General features: G+C 37.7%; 1 protein-coding gene across 2 annotated transcripts in view; it reads left to right on the top strand.

Annotated features, from left to right (window-relative positions):
* Nucleotides 1–871: 871 nt before the first annotated feature.
* Nucleotides 872–20949, top strand: part of LOC128205699 (nucleosome-remodeling factor subunit NURF301-like) — a 39708-nt gene continuing 19630 nt past the window's right edge. Inside the window, exons 1-22 of one of the 2 annotated variants that reach the window (XM_052907593.1) lie at nucleotides 872–2433; nucleotides 2618–2738; nucleotides 3065–3186; nucleotides 3781–3989; nucleotides 4481–4644; nucleotides 6655–7174; nucleotides 7649–7888; nucleotides 8291–8674; nucleotides 10073–10212; nucleotides 10582–10750; nucleotides 11725–13575; nucleotides 13782–13920; nucleotides 14218–14387; nucleotides 14638–14787; nucleotides 15377–15607; nucleotides 15894–15998; nucleotides 16293–16972; nucleotides 17204–17377; nucleotides 18066–18231; nucleotides 18433–18685; nucleotides 19975–20188; nucleotides 20415–20567. In XM_052907593.1, the coding sequence (XP_052763553.1) occupies nucleotides 1430–2433; nucleotides 2618–2738; nucleotides 3065–3186; nucleotides 3781–3989; nucleotides 4481–4644; nucleotides 6655–7174; nucleotides 7649–7888; nucleotides 8291–8674; nucleotides 10073–10212; nucleotides 10582–10750; nucleotides 11725–13575; nucleotides 13782–13920; nucleotides 14218–14387; nucleotides 14638–14787; nucleotides 15377–15607; nucleotides 15894–15998; nucleotides 16293–16972; nucleotides 17204–17377; nucleotides 18066–18231; nucleotides 18433–18685; nucleotides 19975–20188; nucleotides 20415–20567 (7359 nt within the window). In that variant the 5' untranslated portion in view covers nucleotides 872–1429. Of the gene's footprint in view, nucleotides 2434–2617; nucleotides 2739–3064; nucleotides 3187–3780; nucleotides 3990–4480; nucleotides 4645–6654; nucleotides 7175–7648; nucleotides 7889–8290; nucleotides 8675–10072; nucleotides 10213–10581; nucleotides 10751–11724; nucleotides 13576–13781; nucleotides 13921–14217; nucleotides 14388–14637; nucleotides 14788–15376; nucleotides 15608–15893; nucleotides 15999–16292; nucleotides 16973–17203; nucleotides 17378–18065; nucleotides 18232–18432; nucleotides 18686–19974; nucleotides 20201–20414; nucleotides 20568–20949 lie in introns of both variants that reach the window. The other variant, XM_052907582.1, reaches the window with a different exon arrangement.

The raw sequence follows: 20949 nt of genomic DNA, 5'->3' as shown, positions 1-20949 counted from the left end.
GAAATATAACGGTGGGTTTTATGAAAGTATCTCGATAAACTCACCGTTTTAAACAGTGAGTTTATTGAAATATAAGTTCACTGTTTTCTCACATCCCACCCGTTTCAGTGTCAAAAATGGTGATTTAAACGCATACAGTGCCGGGAAGAAAATGTCGTTATTTAATTTCGTAACCGGTATGACGTCATTTAAATTGGTGAAGTTCCGCGCGCTTTTCCTATTAAATATCTTTTTTCTTTTTTTTTAATTATAGCATTGATAAAAAAAAATTGTTTCAGTTTAAAAACTCAATGTTCTGGTAACACCTTGTGTACACCGAAAATAAATATTTCAATCGTGGCACATGCATGCAACCACTAGTGAAATATTACTTTTGGTGTTCACTCTGAGAAATATATTGCATATCTTAATATCCTCTACATCTAACTTGCAGCTAATTTATATTTGATCGACTTAGGTTATAAAAAGCTTAAATTTTGAGTAATTGCAATATTTAGTTAAGTTTGGAACATTTATATAATAATCGTCAAACAATTTGGTTGAGGAAATTAAAGACGGGCCTCGTGCGTTGATTCTTAGATCTTTTGAAATTATCCCAGTCTTCTTGAAATGGTCCCTAGCATTGTTATGCCGAAACGCCACCTGTGTACTAAACACCGAAGCAAATTATTTGTTATTCAAAGTTATTTAATCAAATCTTCCTTAAATCGTGTCTGGACTAAAGATCTACATGCTCTGTAACTTTTGAAAAGTTGATACAAAGTTTTGTAAAAAAACAACAAAGATGTCTTCTCGTAAAATCTCGTTTTGAGGTAAAACTCTCGCTGTCAAAACAATTCTGTTCAATTTGTAACGAGCAATTTGATTGGCCAAACCTTAATGGTCGATTTTAACCAGCAAAAGAAAACTAGGCCTTGTGTCCAAACATCAATGCCACAATTCTTCAAAATAATCCCCTGCCCTTCTTTCATCATGGTCCATATATCAAACATAGCCTTATTTGATTCAATTTCAAACAGGAGAAGAAATTCCTAAGAAGTATTCGTCCAATACCGAACAGGGTTTCAAAGCGCAGTACGCAAGACGCGTCGGACTGACAAAACGAGGAGAAACAAGAAAACGATTGAAATTCCCGTTCGATATGACCTATTTTCATTTAGTAATTAAAATATAGTGACTCTTGTCGTACGTTTGCGTTGTGGCAATATGTTTACGTATAATATAACCAAGAAGTTTCATTATTGCTTTTGAAAACGGCGCTTTTGTGGATGATACAAAAAGTCACGTGACTAGATTATGGAATATGGCGGCCTCCGAATTTACAAAATGGATTCTTATTCGTGTAATCTGAGGGCAATGAGCACGTGTGTTTGTTTACATTTTTTAAATAGCACGTGACAGTGTTGGGGTACCATTTCAGTTGGGAACCATGCCTAGGGGTGGTGGGCGTGGTCGGGGGAGGCCACCAAGAACTCAAACCCCAAGATCTGCAAACTTTTTGAGAAAACCCAAAGCTTTTGGTGGCGGTTATGTTGGTGACAACAATAATTCAAGAGCTAGTACACCTCTCAGTAACTACTCTTCTTCAAGCACACATGTAAGAGGAAAATATGAAAGGGGAAGGAGAGATACTGCCCATAGAGGAAGAGCATTTGTTCAAAATTTGTTTGATGATGATGATGAGGAAATGTCAAGAGATAGTTTTGGCAATGCATCTTTTGATCCTGGAAGTGAAAATCTTGATGATCTGTCAAATTTGGATGGTGATTCCGATAGATCCTTTGTTGATGATGATTCTGATTCTGATTTTAGTGTTGAGAGTGGAAGTACAACAAGCAAGCGTAAGGTTGTTTTTTTCCGGAGACCAAAAAGCCCAGAAATTCCAGATGATATTGAAGTGACACAACTGATTTTACCCTCAAGTTCCAATGATTTATTAATTCCAACTAATTTTATAATGCCATGTTTAGGCATTTATGAGATTTTGAGACATTTCAGAAGTATAGTAAGATTGTCACCATTTACTTACGAAGATTTTTGTGCTTGTTTATTAGCAGAGGAACAGTGCAATTTATACACAGAAATACACATTATGTTACTCAAAGCAATATTACGTGAAGAAGACAACAATAGTTCTACATTTGGACCATCAGATGTCAAAGATAGTATTAATGTGTCATTTTTTTTCAATGATTCAATGACCTGGGCTGAAGTGACAAGAATATACCTAGAAAGTGATAGGAATTCTTCGGGAGATTTCTCAGAAACAATAGCAGTCCTTGAAAAAGCTGAATTTCCATTTGTCTCTGTTGACGACAAAGTGAAGGTGTTACAAACTCTCACCGACCTGTTTCTAACCACCAACAAAGTGAGGGAAGAAATTCTGATGGAAGGAAATATTCATTATGATGATCATTGCAGAGCATGTCACAAGTATGTTGATAAAAGTAGCAAATTTATCAATATGTACATGTACATGTATAAAACATTTAAAAATATTTAAGACAGAGTTTTGTTACACAAAATTCAATTGCTGAAGCGAGTTAAATTGTTTTGAGTTTCATCTCTGATTATTTATCTGAAATATCATCCTAACTGTTTTATTGTTTTTTTCCAGGCTTGGAGACTTGTTATGTTGTGAGACCTGCTCTGCTGTGTATCATCTGGCATGTGTAGAACCCCCGTTGGAGGAAGTTCCTGACGATGACTGGTTATGCAATATTTGTAGAGCTCATCAGGTACATTGAATTTGTAAATAAGGCTGCTCAGAAAATTGAAAAATATCTTCAGCTTCTAAGTAACATTTAAGTCTTGAATAAACAACATACTTTGAATGTTGTTTAACGTTGTGTTGATATTCCTTTCATTTAGAGCGCTGACATCATATCTTGTAGTTATAGTCTCACCAGCATCTACAAAGGTAATACTTTCCAAATTGAGAAGTTCCAGTTGCATCTGAACAGGGTTAATAAGTTCCCCATTTGATCATGTTGCAGATTGACTGTATGTAAGAAATGTACTTGTACCATTACTTAATAATAATTTAGATTTGTTGTTGTTTTAGGTAAAGGGTGTGACCGACTGTGTATCAGAGGCAGAGAAAAGTGGGCTGTTGTGTCGACAAGATCCAGTCGGTTATGACAGACATGGCCGCAAATACTGGTTCCTAGAAAGGAGGATTATTGTGTAAGATTTATATCAACTTTCTAACCCTTATATAATTCACTTGGTAAATGCCAAAAGGTACTAAGCAACTTAAAATAACCCCATGAAGTGTGTCGTTACACACTGTTTTAAGGGTATATCAGTCCTGATCATCATTCTTTTTTGATATTTTCTTAAATAAATTGTTAATATCTCGAAAATGTCTGCAAAGTTAATGTTATGTTGCAAAGTTATGGCTATATATGTATAATAATTATTAATCTTGTTAGTTATGATTATTTGATAATGATTATTATTCTGTTGATATTTCTTTTCATCATCATGCACATTATTACACAGTATAAATGATTTCCTACAACATGAACACACGCAAACTTTAGGTTTATTCAAGTGATTTTTGTTTTGTTTTAGAGAGAGAAAAAAAACCTTTTCGGAAATTCTGATTTTTTTTTTATACAATTAAAGAAGTTCTTTTGGAAACTGTAGATTACTGTTGTTAAAGTTTTAAAGGCTCACAAATAAATGGTTTTAAAGAATATTTGAGAACCTACATAATTATTTATCGAAATTCCCAATCCTTTAAAATTCACGTGTTTTTACAATTTTCTTGCACAGAGAGGGAGATGACCGGGTTTGGTACTACAGCACAAAGAGGCAGCTGGATGAATTACTCGAAGTGTTTGATAAACAGGGCTTCGAACGCGAGCTTGCCTTTGTCATCAGCGACCTCCGAGATGACATCAATAGGCAGATGACAATAACTGAACAACTCACTGAAGAGAAATGCACAAACAACAAAAAATCTGCCATTGAAGTGGAGAATGGTAATGGGTCTATTTAAGAACTAGTTACCTAAAAACCAATATTCAGTTTATTGTTCTCCTTGCATATAATCTTATTCCCGATTGATATTGCCAAAATGTATACATATTTAACAAACAATTTTCTAAATATTACAGCACTCAGCAGAATTTGCTGGAAACTGAAAGAAGTATTCTTATGTGCAGTTTTTACTATGGACTTACGGGTTTCACTCACATTTTTGGGTTCTTGTTATCGCACTCTTGCTTTTGGACTCTTTGAAAAATTTACATTAAATTAAGTAAGGACTAAAGTCACTTGCACTTCAGAATCAAATAAGGAACTTGTGACTGAGCCAGCAGAAATAATCATTCCGTTCCCTTGTTGATAGATTCATTATTAATTTCTTGTCTGTGCTGTTCACTATCTACATGTATCTCTGGGTCATCCTCACTGGATTTTTTCTGGAGCGTTACGGCACATTTTGAGTGATAGTGTCTGATCTATAATACAGCCCAGCTGGAGAAGATACAGAGTGACAGAGCGAAGCGCAAAGCAGAGGAGGAGGCTGAGCGTAAGAAGAAAGAGGAGGAATTGAGAAGACAACGCGAGGAGGAGGAACAACGGAGACGAGAGGAGATAGAACACAGGCTAAACAATGGAGATGAAGCGGAAGTGGTATGTGCAGTCACATGATTATATTGCCAGTGATGATGAGTTTTATACGCCCTTTCATAGAGCAGGACGTAATATGGTTTTACCTGTGGCATATTGGTGGGCGGTTGGGCTGGCATTTGGCGTCTAGTAACGTTAGAAGCCTTTGTACAATCGTCACCAAACATTATTAGAATAGTATGGGCATAATATCTTGGACAAGTTTGATAACCAGCCACAATGCTTGAGTCACTTAAGAGTTAACGCCCTTTCATTATAGAAATTACTTTTAGTTTGTTTTGCCTGATCAATAACTTTAGAAGCCTTTGTCCAAATATGACCTTATAATATTTGGTCAGAATGTGAATGGGCATAATATCTCTGACATGTACGATAACCAGCCTTATTGCTTGTCACTCGAGAGTTATCACTCTCTAATTATAGAAATTACCTAAAATTGGTCTTGTCTGATCAATAACTCTAGAAGTCTCTGCTCAATCATCACATTTGGTCAGAATGTGTTTTGGAATAATTTCTCTGACAAGTATGATAACCAACTGTTTTGCTCTAGTCACCTGACAGTTATTGCCCTTTAATTATCGAAATTACCTAAATTTGGTCTTTTTTATCAACAACTCTGGAACCCTCTGTCTATTCATCACCAAGTTTGTTGAGGTTGTGTATGGGAGTAATATCTTGGGACATTTTGTTAACCAGCCATATCACTTCATTCACTCAAGCGTAATAGCCCTTTAGTTATAGAAATTACTTAAAATTGTTTTTGTTTAATGAATTATTTTAGAAGCCTTTATCCAATCATCACCAAATTTGATCGGGAAGTTTCAATAACCAGCCATGTCGGCTCTGTCACTCCAGAGTTATGAATCATGAATTGACAAAAACTGTAGTGTCTGCTCTCTTAATATGGCCTAATGTACAACCATTTACAACCACTAATTACCAAACTTGGTGTCCTAAAATTAGATCAGGCATATTTTTGTTACAATTTGGGCTCCTGTCAGATTTGCTGATTTGTGTTGCAATACAGTAGTATGACCTTAATAATGACAGAAGGAAATCACATTGCTTTTAGTCTGTTTTTCTTGCTTTTTATTGCAAACATTCAAGATTTGTTTTATGCGACACGTTATGCAAAGTCATGGAAAGTTTTGTCATTGGTTGTCTGTAAATTAACCAGATTTTCAACTTAAACCATGTTATCTTTTTGGTCGTCAAATATTGGTTTCTGCCAAATAACTTGAGCTAGTATTTATGGATAGTAATAAAAGTTGGTGTGTAGGTAGCATATGTGAAGAGCTAGCTTTGGATTGCCTTTAAGAGGGAGGGGTCAAAGTCAAGGTCACTATTACTTAAAATAGAAAAATGGTTTACGTCCACTATTTTAAGTAAGAAATGATGGATAGTGATGAAAGTTGGTGTGTTGGTAGCTTAGGCTAAAATAATGGTTTCATTAGTATTACATCCTTTTCAAAAACAGGTAGGGTAGGTAGGTTTTTATTTTATTGTTATATATTTTTTTATTACGCTTTTTGTATGAACGTTATTGTCATCATTGGAGAAATGTGTTAAAGTTATCTTCTTAATAAAGCTTTAAAGGTTTTAAAATATACTCTTAATTTTTTTTTTATCTTATAATATAATTTTATATTTATAAAGAATAAAGAATAAAAAAAAACAGCATTTTTTAACTGACTATAAAAACAGTAAGCTCAGCATCTACTCAAAGAAAGGGTCAGGTAACCTAAACAAAATATTTGTTTATTAATTGGCCTTATGTGAAGAGCTAGCTTGGGTTTACTGTTGAGGGGGTCGGAGTCAAGGTCACCCTTACTGAGAATAGAAAAATGGTTTCTGCCCAGTTATTTTTGTTAGAATTGGTGGATCAATTAATTGTCTATAATTTCAGATTGCACATATTAAAAACCTTGTTTCGTTGCATTGCTGCATTTCTAGTTTGCATATTGAACAGTTGAATTTTTATGGTTGAAATTTTAATATTATATGTTGTTCCAGCTAAGCAGCATGTCAATGCAGCATGTGTCATCTGACTCCACTAACATGACTACAGAGATCATCTCAACGTCAGACCTGGGGGTTGTGTCTGCTGTTGAGACCGTGGAAACAACCACAACCACCACCACAACCACCAAATCTACCATCCGAATCACCCCATCACCAGACAAGGAGGTGGTCAAAACGATTGAACCTGGCCTCATGACCTCTGGGAGGAAGTCTGAAGAGAGATCTGAAAGTGTAAACAAGGGGGACAACTCTCACAGTACACACAATGGGGACAGCTCACAAAGCAGCGAACCAAAGTGGCCAGTTCTGTCAAAAGAGAGCAAAGTTATAGTAGTTGGTGGTGATGGCAAACAGGGTCAAGGGTTAATGAACATTCAGTCTGTGTGTCCCAACAGCAAACCAGGTACAACATTTGTTCTGCTGAATAAGGAGGGCAATCAAATGAAAATCAGTCTAGCTCCTAAGAAGGATGAAACTGATGAGAACAAAACAGAAGAAGAAAATATGCAAGGTGAGTTCATAGAGCAGCACAAGTTAACTATTGAATCAGTGCATTGTTTAAGGGAAAACATCTTCTGTTAGTACCAACATAGATCTTATAGATGTACTCTGTACCTACAACTCCTACATTGTAATGCATGGCAATCATCCTAATGATTTTGGGCCTGAAATTTGGCCCCTTTCCAAACCTTAAAAACAGGGATGTGATTTGTTCACGGATTGCCATGATCTAATCGCTCTCGGGACTCCGATTAAAAAAAGTTAACTGGTTGCTTTTTGTTGTTCCCTTATTTGTTGCTAGTATTGTCACTTCAGTTTTATATCAAGCTAAGAGAGAGCCCTGGAGTGTTGTAAATTTTAAAAGATCATAGTTGAATTGTTTTACCTACATAATTATCAGCAGGATAATTTTGACACATGCTTAGGATAAAAGATATAGAATTGATTTATTTATGTAAGTTATTTCATTTCTGCATGTTTCCAGCAAATGGCGGCAGAATGATGATTACTAGATCTAAAACAGGCTCACTGACACCAAAACTGTTCTCTGACTCTGTCATGGGAACAACTATCAAAACAACGACGTCCAATGTGAAAACTCTTAGCACAAACAATGCAGATGAGGTTCTCATCATCAACAAGGATGGTGAGATTACCAGGGTAGCTCGCAGCAAACTGGCTACCACAACCTCCATCTTCACCCAACAGACATACTTCAAACTTGGTAAATTATGAATCTGCTAGATTATCTATATTCTTGAAAGTTATTCTTACGCCAAAAGTAATTTTGCATGTCTTGTATTATTTTGTTAGATTTAGTTAGTGAAATCCAGTTTTAAAGAGCTGGACCGGTTATTCATTATACATTTTAAGGCAATTCCTAACTAACCGTAATTCAAATTTCTTATTTAATGATCTCATTGTTCATGTAAAATAATTTTTAATATATTTTATTTTTATTCACTTAATTTAAAATAAACAACTTCAAGTTATAATGAATTAAAAAGTAATAAAGATGATTGTTCATTTATGGTGAAATTTCACAACTGTAAGTAAACAACTTAAGTTTTTGAGTCAGGCAAAATTAAAATGTCTGTTTTTCTCAGAGTTTGGGTTTTAAATTCAGGTATGGATGGAGGGTACAAGCAGTATGTTAACCAGTACAGTACGGCAACTCTGGCCCTGAACAAATACCAGCACAATGAGGAGCGTGACAAGCGACGATACCTCTCACATAAGTTCAGCCTCACTGCAGCAAGTGAGTTCAAGTGGAATGGCACGATACATGGCAACAAGGTCATGACCATGTCAACCATGCGTCTGAGCCTTGCTCAGCTGGAGAACTCCATACCAACACCGTTCATGCACCCAAACTGGCCTCTGCACCGCCAGGCGTGGATGAAGGCCCTGCATCTGTGTAATAAGCCAGACGACTTTGCTAACGCTCTCGCTGTGTTGGAATCCGTCATCAAGCCTTGCCTTATGCTCCCAGTCTGGCATGAAAACTTAGGTACTAGCTGCCTGTTCTTTTAATTTCATAAAAAGAAATTCTTCAAAAGAAATATTATCAGTCATGTACAAAATAAGTAAGATCCAGTGTATGTAGCTCATGTAGCAATATAAAAAACATGTACATTTGCCTTTGAAATCAAACGCCATTACTCAGCCACAGCCATTTATTTATCATTCATTATTATGTCTCCCCCAATGATAGGGGGCGATATATTGTTTTTGCCCTGTCAGTCTGTCCGTCCGTACGTCATACTTTGGTTCTTTGCAAAAAGATGAGAACGCTAAAACCCAAGAACTTCATACTTGGTATGCTGGTTGGTCATGACCAGTAGATAAATAGCTTTGATTTTGAGGCAAATAAAAACAGTTTCTGCCAATAACTGAAGATCCTTGAGGGTCTAGGAACTTCATACTGGGAATGCAAGTTATTCATGACCAGCAATGACTTAGATTTTGAGATCAGTAGGTCAAAGGGCAAGGTCACAGTGACCTTCAGGTGGAAAACAGCAACCTCAAGCTGAAAAATGGTTCCAGCTGAATAACTTAAGAAAGCTTGCACCCAGGAACTACTTACTTGGTGTGCCAGTTGGTCATAATTAGTAGATGACCCTTATTAATTTTGAGATGGTAGGTAGCTGAGACCTTTCCGGGGAGTTTTCCGCTCAATAACTAAAGAGCACTTGCACCCAGGTACCTCATACTTGGTATGCCAGTTGGTCATGACCCCTATTGTTATTGGGATCAGTAGGTCAAAAGGTAAGGTAAATGTGACCTTGAGGTGAAAAAATGGTTTCTTGTGGAATAAAAAAAGAACTTTCATCAAGGTACATTTGATTGGCTATGCCAGGTCAAAGGTCAAGGTTGCAGTGACCATGAGGTTAAAAAGAAATGGTTTTGACTGTATACTATAGAATGCTTGCACCCAGAAACTTCCATACTTGGTTTGCTATTTGGTTTTAATTAGTAGGTGACCCTTATTGATTTTGAGGTCATTAGGTCATGGTTACAGTGTCCTTCAGATGACCCAGGAACTTCATACTTAGACCCAGAAACTTTATACTTGGTGTATGCAGTTTGATCATGACCAGTATATGACCCCAATGTTTGATCATCAACAGTCCAAATTTTATGTCCCTCATTGATTGTTTTTCACCTTTAACAACACAATGATGAAGACAAGCAATCTTCCAAAAATGCAATCTGTAGTTTATTTCACAGGCCATCTTCTTGACAGCTTGAGGAAAAGTTATTTCACCAAAATGTTGGGAATTTTATGGAATGTAAATAAGAAATTATGTATGACTTAATTAAATTTTCAACATTAGAAATGGGTCAGACTGCATTGTATTTCAAAGCTTATGAAAAATGTTTTCATATAAAAATCGATTCTCTTCAGGTCACATCAAGCTGCGGAAGATATCGTCTGCTGACCGTGAGGAGATGAAGAAAAAAGAGAGGGAGCAGAAGAAACTGGCCGATGATGAGCTTGGGCGACCACTTGTCTGGATCAAGTACACTCTTGGCCTCAAACACCAGGTAACTACAGGCTTTGGCAAGCAAAAACATACACATAATACTCTTGACACAGTATGTGAAAATTCCCAAATGTGTAGAATGGCCAATTAGTTTGTCTTTGATAATTGTCACATATTGCCCCTTACTTATTTGATAAAAGAATAGTTCAATGAACTGTAATGTTTGCCACATCTCAAAAAATATTATCCTAGCTAACATGTGACCAGTAATAATACATTCATGCCTAGCAAAGCCCAAAACATACCTGTAATAATTATCAAGTAATGCCCTTTATTGACTGGAAAGAAACTTTGACAAGTGATGGCTCCTGCTTGTGGTAGCTAGTCATCAGAGGGTGCTCAGTGGAATTTGTGTGTTTGTGATGTGCAGGTGTGGAAGCAACGAGGTGAGGAGTACCGGGTAACTGGCGGACAGGGGTGGGCGTGGGTCCGATCATCCCATCGCACTAACACCACCCCCCAGGATACAGTTGGCCTACGAGCAGCTGCCAGGAAACTCCAAGCTAGACAGGACAGACTCATAGGATCTAAGGAGATGGGTAAGCAGTTGCATTTCAAGTCATCATGAAGATGCTGAATGAAATACTTTGTACATTAACATACATATATTCATGCATGGTCATAGAGGTGATTGTGATAGGGTGATTGTCTGTTGTCCGCCCATCGTCACCATTTTTCTTCAAACACCTTCTCCCCTCCTCAACCACTGGAACAATTTCAACCATCCCTCACAGGAATGTTCTTTGAGTGGTCGTCTTCGAGATTCCTTCAATAAAAGTGCTTCCATGCAAAACTTTGGTTGCTAAGGCAACCCAAAGAAAAACTTGATATATCTTCTTCTCAGAAGCTGCAGGCCAGATTTTAACATAATTCACAGAAATATTCCTAGGAAACCCTGTATCCAATTCCTCCCATTTGTTGATACGTAAAAAACATGGCGGCTACGGAGCAGGGCTACTTATCACTTTTTGTCTACATGGAAAATTAAACATCTTTATATGTTTAATTTTCCAGATATATATATATATTATTTGTTTTAATATAATTTTAATATAATTATTTTATTGCTTTACAATCATTGAATATATCATCATCAAACTTCATTAACTTATTCACATTAACAATATGCTGTAAGAGTTATGGCCCTTCAAAACTAATTAAACAGACTCATATTTTTCATGTTTTTAAAAGCCTGTTTAAAAAACAAGATGTATTATAGTTTAATAGGGGTAGTTGGCATCCAGTATGTTGTCGATCAATTACTTTTGAACCGTTTTTTCAATCAGGTGAGCGATATAGGGCTATCCTGGTCATCTTTGTTTGCTCAATAGTATTATTTTCGTGTATTTTCTGTAAATTACCAGTATTTTATGGTAATTTCTATTTGTCCACAGATAAAAAAAATTTTTTTTGTCATTTTGCTTACCCTGAAATTCAGGCCAAAAAAATTACTCCTTTAGTTCATAATTGTTATGCCCTAAAATTTGTCATATATTCAAACTGTGTTTTGCAGATGAGAAAGGCGTCAAGATGGAAGTAGATGAGAATGACAAAAAGCCCAAGGTTGAAATTGACACAAAACAAGAAGTGACGGAACAGTCTGAGAGCAAGGATGAGGTGATCATGATGGATACTGATGTGGCTGAAGAGGTGGAGGTGAAAACAGAAGTGGCTGAGGTGGAGGTCAAAAGTGAGGAGATTAAGACAGAGGAAGATGAAAAAACAGACACTAAACAAGACAGTTCTGGGGAAGTTAAAGATGAAAAAGGAGATGGCAATGTAGATGTAAAAGAAGAACCAATGGATGTTGATATAACTAAGGAAGTGCCAAAAACTGAAAAGGACATTGAGAATGAAGTGAAAAGTGTACAGACTGGGAATGTGGATGTGGAGAGTTTGTCTCCTAAGAAAGTAACAAAACCAGTCAGAGTTGCTCAGGGAAACTTTTCTAAGGCTAACTTAAAAACCTATTCTCTATTGACTAAAAAGTGTGATGTTGATCTCATTGATGTTAGCAAAGCCATAGAAGAGCACACTTATTATCCAAAAGTTACAAAGCCTTATGCTAAACTAGACAATCTGCTGGAAAGGAGACTTAGACTTGAGGAAATAGAGAAGAGACAGAGAGACAGCATACTGCAGCAGCTGCAATGGAAACTCAAACTAGAGGCAGCAAAACAAGAACAGAAGGAAGTATGTTCATCTCCAGAGAAGAATATTATATCTCTCTCTAGACCTGCAGTTGTGGAAAAGAAAGAGCCTACAAAGGTAAAGCCAGTGAAATATGGTTGTTACTCACCTCTGTGCCAGGCTGGGGATGTTATAGGAGGCCAGTGCTATAGTGTCCAGTGTAGGTTTGAGAATGATGAAGAAGATGATGATGAAGAGCTGGATGTGGATGATGCAGGTGATGTGCAGATGGAAGTGGACGAGGATGATGAAGACAAAACTGATGAAGGAAAGAAGGAAGCTTCAGCAAACAAAAGTGGGACGGAAGATGAAGAAGTTGACATTCTAGGGGACAAAGATGAGGGTGGCAGCAAGTCTGCAGCTGAAAATCTCAATGCCAATAATGCGAATATTAGTGGAGCAAGTGCAGCTAAAGTGATTCATGTGCCTTTTAATAAAGATGAAACAGCCAAGCCTGCTTCTAAGACAGGTGTGTCAGTGAAATCTGCTGTAGGTTCACCAAAAGGAAAGACAATGATTTCCATACCAGGCAATCTTGCTCAACTAATTGCCCAAAAGACCGGTCAGAACCTGACATATTCTCAAGCACAAGCTTACATAAGACAGGCCCTTGACAAGATGACTGTGGATGATATTAAATCTAAAATACCTAAGGTCAGAACAACAAAGGACAAAGTGCAATTATTAAAGTTGGCAAAGGCAGGTGTGAAAAAGAAAGCTCAGAAAAAGACAAGCTTACCAGTAGTTCAGAAATTTCTTACACCATCAGGTTTTAGGAACTTATTTGTGTTAGAAAAATGGGAAGCAAAAAAATTGTCAAGAAAGGCAGGAAAAATTGAAGTTCATGGTTTCAAATATGACTGTAAAATGAACAATGTAGACTGGCTTTATCCTTGTCCAAGACCACTTTTTAAGACATCGTTCAAGTACCGTCTTAACACCATCAAGTCATTGGCAGCAGCAGGGCTTCACCTGAGAGTGTTCTGGGCATCTGTACGTTGGGATGATATGCAGACAAAACCTCCTGCAGGGGGCACCAACACCAGCTCTACAGAGACTGAGATCACCACCACTGAGCTCCTCAAGAGAAGAGATATTGCCCCATACGGCCTACGTTCCGAGTTCCAGGTCAGGAAAATCATCGTACCACTGGGTGTGCCTGAACAACCGAAAGGTAAAAGTGTTTAACAAAAAAGATACTAAATTGAAATAAGGTTCTTTTGTCAACAGATACCTGTGTCTGCTACTTTCATATTTTAAATCTTATTGATCAGTTCTTTCTTTACTTTTTTAAAATTTATGTTAGAATATTATGGATATTTTGCTGTCACAGAATCATAAATAAATTAAATCCATCACACTCTATATTACCTGTTACAGAGAAGTACACTCCAATAAGAAGTGGTCTTCGTGAGAGAAAGAGGGCAGAATCTCCAAAGCTGACGGAGCCTAGCGTAACTGAGACCTGGGTTCCTGAAGAACGACTAGAGCTCTGGGAGATCAAATTGTTTGGGGAGAAGTAAGTCACAACACATTCAGTGTTTGTTGCATGTACATTGAAAGTACAACAATCATTAATGAGTATCCAAAGTGTAAATTCCTTAATGAAATTGTATTTATAAAACAAAAGTCCTCACTCTACAGGGAACACATTGCTCATTGATACTTATTTTCTCCACTCTCATTTCATTTTTTCAATGGATGAACTTGAACTGGAATGCAGAGCGGTGACATTTCATTTACCTGTAATCTATTACTGCTATCATATCGAGGTAGGAGGTTTTCAATTTCAGTGACAATGTTTGGTTATTTGCAGGGTTGAGAAGCAACGTGCAGCCCAGCAGGAGAAGCTGAACACCCAGCAGGCGGCACAGAACGCCACCCAGATCAAACAGCAGTTGGAGGAGCAGCTGAAGCAGCAGAGGGCTGCCATGCAGCAGAAACGACTGTTAGAGGCACAGACGACATACACTACCACTGCAACAGGTTAACATATGTAGACTGATGCAGTTTACAAAATTGTAAACATTCAATGTGCAGTCCATCTGATATTTGGTTTATGAATGTTACAGTAATACTCCTGCAAATTTTCACTACATAAGTATTGTGATTTTTTTTTACCTGATGCCAATTTGCTTGTATAGTGCAACAGTCAGTTTTTCAGCTGCTTTAAGAAAGTAAGCTGAAACTCTTCATATGTATCAACTTAATAGTTGTTTTTTCTTCCTACACAAAGTGACAGGTTCCCAAGCTGTGTTTAAGACCCTGACCTCGCTGACACCAGGCTCCACTGTGCTAAAGACAGCGGGCGGCATGACCACCATCCTTTCACCAGGCGGCCTTGTAAAAAAAATACAGCATGTCCAACCCAAGGCCATCACAACCAGTAAGACTTTTGTAAATTAATCATTTTTGATCAAGTTCTGCACAGATTGTTAAGTTTTATTATTTATTTTAATATTATCATTCACTGAAGAAATAAGATTTTAATATTTTTTCAAAGTATTGAAAGTTTATCATGCTCTCAATTCCAAATTAAACATAAGCATTCATAAAGGAGGCACAAATGCTGGGACACAAATTCAATGACTTAGTTTCCGAAATGATGCTATGTTTGCATTGGGCTTTTAAAAAACAACCATTAACTGTCATTTAATATCCCTTTTAGACATACAATAAAAAAGAATATGTTTTTTCAGTGTTCTATTAACATATAGATTTTCGATACACGTTGTGAAATATATAACGATCTTACACTGAAACAAACACTCATCTTCTATATTCTTTAAATGATATATATATCCAGCCAATGTTGAAAAGTTCTGATCTTTTTTTATATGGTTGTTATGTTTTACTTCTGAATCTAACAATTCTAAAGGAGAATAAAATAGAGAAACAATCTGGAATAATCTTTTTGCACTGTTAGCAATAGTCTTTAAAATGTAGATTAAACTTGTGTTATCCTGAATTTTCAGTTGGAGGATCTGTTGTCAGTTCTGGTTTGACGGGTGTTCGTCCCATGGTGAAGGTGCAGATACCAGGCAGTCCGGGGACCATTGCACTGCGGCCTGCAGGCAGTCAGACCATACAGCTGGCACCAAAACCTGCCCAGGGTACAGTGGTCACAATGGGAGGAGGCCAGCCTCTTACTGCTATCAAGCTGAACACAGGAGGCACAGGCCTGGCTGGACAGACGGTTGTCAGAGGTAGTCAAGCATTCACAATATTTTAACAATGAAAACTCTTCAAAAATGAGTACATTATATTATAGTTTTCAATGTGTGAGGGTGTGGTTCATTTATTTTTACAATAAATGGTTAATAAATCAGGTTTTCCTCGGAAAATCAAGGTTATTTAGTGGGGTATGTCATTGGGCAAAAAACGCTCAAAAATTCACTATAGTTTTTGCTTTTTGCTAACAGCCCTTAGACATGAAAAGTGCACAAAGGGTTACCCTTCTCCATCTGAACGCTTATCACTCACTTATTTTAGCTGCCACTCCTACCACAGTGAGAACGAGCACGCCCAGCAACGTGCAGAATGTCCAGATCATTCAGGGACCCAATGGACAGCTTCAGGTCAAAGGCCTTATGCCTGGTAAGTGTGCACAGGTCCACCTTGCTTTATATATTATGGTTAATATGAAGAAACAAAATATTTAAAGTGTAAACTCTTTTGAATTGTTTCTTTCATTTAAAAAATTTGGAAGCATTTTAATATTTTCCAGGATTTCCATTAAAAAAATCATTTTCTTTTAAAACGTCACCACAACATTTTGACTAACAAATCTACATGAATGTCTGCTCACCGAGATGCAGTATATTGCATTACAGAGTAGAAAAGCATTGTAATACAATACTATTGTATTATTGTTATATTTGGCATTAACAGGCCAGCAGGTGATCAAGCTGCCAGATGGTCGCCTGCAGCTGATCAGCACTGTGGCACAGAAGCAGCTGCAGCAGCAAGGAGGTATGGTCCAACTTGCATCCTCTCAGCCCGCCACCCCACAGCGGGCAGCCATACAGATACAGGCCTCCCAGCCAACCATCCAGCCTCAGACAGTGGTTGTGAACAGCGCCGGTATCCCAGTCAGTCTGGGGGCTAGTGCTGGTACCACTCCTACCAAGATTGTTCTGGGTTCTCAAGGTGGGGCACAGGCCATGCTTGTCAGCACTCCACAGTCCAGCACTGTTTCAGCAGGCACAGTGTCCATAATGACCTCAGCTGGTGGTGGCATTGCCAGAATCATCTCCCCGGTGAAGGGGACAGCTGGTCAGGTAATACAGAAGGTGGGAACTTCAGGGGGCTCCATAATGGCCCTGGCCAACACTCCACAGGGGCCCAAGATCATCAGACACATAACTCCACAAATAGTGGTGCAGGGCCAGCAGCAGCAGCCCCAGTCAGCAGTCAGTGTGCAGCTGAAGCAGCAGCAGTTGCAGCAGCAGCAGGCCATCCTTGCCCAGCAGCAGGCCACCCTCCAGGCAGCAGCTGCCCAGCAGGGCCAGACTCCAACACAGCAACCTCAGACACAGCAGATCAAACTGCCTGGTGGACAGATACTCCAGGTCTGATATTTAACTTTAACACATTGTAATTAAGGATATTGTAGCTATTCCTTTTCACGAAATGAAATATTGACCAATCACTAGATTTTATGTGAATTTCAAAGACAGATGTTATTCCAATCTGTACATCTTCCATAGATTTTACTACTTTGATTTTGAGGATCTCAAAGCCCTATTCAGTGCATTGAAGTGTTTTGTTGATTACAAACTCCCCACCCCTGTGTGTTGTAGTTGTCCGGAACCCCTGGTCAGACAATCACAGTGACACCTCAGCAGCTAGCTGCCCTCCAGCAGCAGCAGCAGTTAAAGCTGAAGCAGGTGGATACCTCTCAGCCCAGCTCGACAAACCAGCCCACTGTGACAACACAGACCGGGGCTTCCTTCCAGCACCAATTTGTAAAACAGGTATATGCTCAATACCATAATTATACATACGTCTGATACAGTATTGTATATGCTACTATTTGAAATAAAAAAAGCATACACAAATTTGATTATTTAAAAGAAATAAGTTAGCAATTTTGCACTGATCATGTAAGTGGCACACCCAAATATCACCAGTTTCAAAAAAATTGTAGTTGATTTGCATTCTTTCCATTCATTATTAATACATCTTTATAATTTGGACGGTATCTGCATTCACAAGATTTTAACTTCCATCATTTAAAATATTTATAAAATTGTCAAAAGATGCAAGCATTGAACCTCTGTGGTGTATTCATTGTGTTTCATACACCTGTTTTGTACTCATAGCATTTTATCTATATGATTAGGGCTACATGGGCTGTGTGATTTTTTAATGTGTTTTATTATACAAAATGTACACTTGACATATTTATCTGACTAATTTGAGAGACTTTATACTATATGACAGTTGTAATTTTTGTCAAGCAGGCTCAAACCAAACTAACCCATTAAGAAGAAAACAAAACAAAATGACATCTTTTCAAAGGTACTCCTGACTTTCTGTAGGAAAGGATGCTTGATTTTAGGATCCCTTGGAAATATTTAGTGTTGACCGTAGTTGTAGGCAGTATTTCTTTCCTGGACTTACATCCAATTTCCTAGTGTACAACCATGTCCATGTTTGCAGGTTGGTGTGGGAGCTGAAGGGAAGGCTGGTGTTGTGCAGACTACAGTAAAGTCCCAAACTGCTGGCTCCACTCCCACAGTACAGGGGACTGGACCCAAATCTCCTGCAGTGGCTCCGAACCCCACCGGCCAGAAATATGCTGTCACCCCACAGGTTGTGCAGGAAGGTCAGTAATAACTAGGTTATAACAAGCTGAGAAAAATTCTGCTTCAAAGATAAGACAAATAAATAACTTTGTAAACTGCTGTTTTAAGTCTCAAGGGCAGTGAAGTCATGGTAACACTCGAGTTTCCTGAGTCTTCTTCGAGTTTAGCATGAAAATACTTTTACATTTTACTATAGCAAACAAATCTCTATTTCCCTGCAGTGGTGCGGCAAGCTCTGCTACAAAACCAGACACCAGAGATCCAAGCCAAGCTGCTTGCCATGCAGAAACATATGGTCCAACAGAAGGCTCCGGATCTAAAAAGCATCATGCCCACAGCTACTGCAATTTCTTTGCCCCCACCTAGTAGGCCTGAGCCCGCCCCTACCACTGTGGTTGCCACCTCACCAGATATGGGGGCACTGGCCAAACAGAAGGCCCCGCTCACACAAGAACAGAAGGAAGAACATGCCAGGTATGTAGGGACGGGCAACTACCGTAAATGACTGGGTATAAGACGAAAGGGGGTATAAGATGCAGGCAAAAAAATCCGTGAAAAATCTGAGGAAAAAACTTTTAATCTATGTTTTGTGTTAAAGAACGCATAGCAAAAATGTAAAAATCGGCTGACAATTTCGTCCTACATGTTTGTTGACAGTGACGAAAAAAAAAAAATTCATGAAAATGGGGATGGTTATCTTTAAAACCATACAATGATAATGCAAAATATGTTTCATTTTTATTCGTTTTATGTTAGGATAGGCACTGAAAAGTACTGAGTGTGACAATTTGTTTCTGGATGGCACTGAAAAGTACCATTTATGACACTTTGTAAGATTTCTTTCTGACAGTATATCTTAAACGATATTAAACCTGTCGAGAATGAAAAGTTAAGTAATGCAAAAACCTTATATTGTACTGGTTTGTTCTCAAAATGTCAACACCTACAGAAAAGAATAAAGAAAGTGGAAAAGTGTGAAAAAACAAGACCATTATCGCATCAGTTTGTAGTATTGGTATGTTAAACAGGTCTAAAGGCAGTGCGAGTTTTTCACACCTTATCGTACAACTAACAAAAAATATTTTGACAGTGCCCAACTTTGCTTTTTTATATTATATTAAATTATTATATGTTTAATTATTGTTATATTCAAAATAATATTTAATAATTTTAATCGCAAAACCTTTTTTTTTAATTACAAACATCTTACGATATACCGTATCCTGATCTTCAACTGCCGTTTTAACCTGTATATACTCGATCAATTTGACGCGAGTAACACCCCTTTCTACATAAATCTAAACAAACTCTTGGCCTGAAATATACTGGTTATTAGACACAGGCTTTTTTTTACATCGAAATATGAGGGGAAAAAGTGTGTCTAATACCCAGTCATTTACAGTATCCCCTTGTTACACTTTCTGAAGTGCAAACTGCCAATGGCTGGTTTTCTGAATATCAGGTCACTTCAGCATAATTTTTCAGCTCCAGCTTTGAGGAATGTATCCTTATATTCTGTTTTGAATAATAATTAAATATTTAAATGAAACTTGCGGTAGTATCTTCAAACGTTAGGGATAACTGCATAATCTGAAGCTCATTTTCAGAAGGGAAGATGCCTATTATTATCCCCTGTTATAACATGGAGGACAAATCTGCTTGAATTAAAAGTACTTTTGAAAAACATTTTCTGATGACAAAAACATTCTTCAAGTTTCATATAACATGCAACTGTTATAGACTGTGTACATTTGCACTGGCAGGACTTCAGTATGCAGTCAGGCATTGAAGTCTATCCTGGACAAAATAGAGCGCGAAGAGAAGCGAGAACAGAAGTTACAGCGTAAGGCGGAGTCCGCAGAGGAGAAACAGAAACGCCTTGCTGCGACCAAGAGCCAGCAGATTCTCTACAAACACAAGGAGGCTCTGAAGAGGGAGATTCAGCGAAAACGCCACCTGAACGAGCAGAATATGCAGGTCGATATACAGGTACATTCTGCCTCCAGGATGTTGTCTTTATTTGTTGTTGCCAATAGTCAATAGAAATACAAGGTAGTCAATAGAAATACATGTAGCATCTAAATTCTCCACATGAAAAATCCATTTTGGAAAACTGATAAACAAATTTACCTTGTCAAAATGATGAGTCTCAATATGAACATCTCAGGATTGTGCATAATAGCAGTTGTTGATAAAATTTCAGAATGAGATCCAGGAGTTACAAAAGGTTCAAGGTGGGAGTCGGAAAAAAGCTGTGGCTGTGAGGCAGCCTGTGATCCCTGCAGCCACTATTGCCCTTCAGAAGCATCAACAGGAGCTTATGAAACTACCCCCTATGCCACCCTCAAGTGCACAGGTACGCTGGCAACGTTTCCTATCTTACGATATTTTCACATTCCTCTTTTAACTTAGAAGGGCAAGTTTTATTTTGATAGTCTGGTTTGCATATAAGTATTGCATCAAATCTGTGTTTAATCGAGGGCATGCAAAAATATTCTGGCAAGATAATGGATAGAAAAAAGGCGATTCTGTTGCTGTTTCAGACTGGTTAGATCTTTAACAAAATGCATATTTTGGGCCCATACATAAAACAATATAACCTTCTTCATGGCATAACATTGTTTCAAGGTCCATTATTTTTTGTGTTTAAAATGTATTTGCAAAGAAAACAAAATGATACAGTTGATTAAAAACAACATTGAACAAATGTGAAATGTATTATCCCTGAAATGTTTAAC

Source organism: Mya arenaria, chromosome 2, assembly GCF_026914265.1.
Source record: "Mya arenaria isolate MELC-2E11 chromosome 2, ASM2691426v1".
Taxonomy (NCBI): domain Eukaryota; kingdom Metazoa; phylum Mollusca; class Bivalvia; order Myida; family Myidae; genus Mya; species Mya arenaria.
Note: the sequence above shows the minus strand (reverse complement) of the source record. Positions and strands in the feature narration are given on the sequence as shown.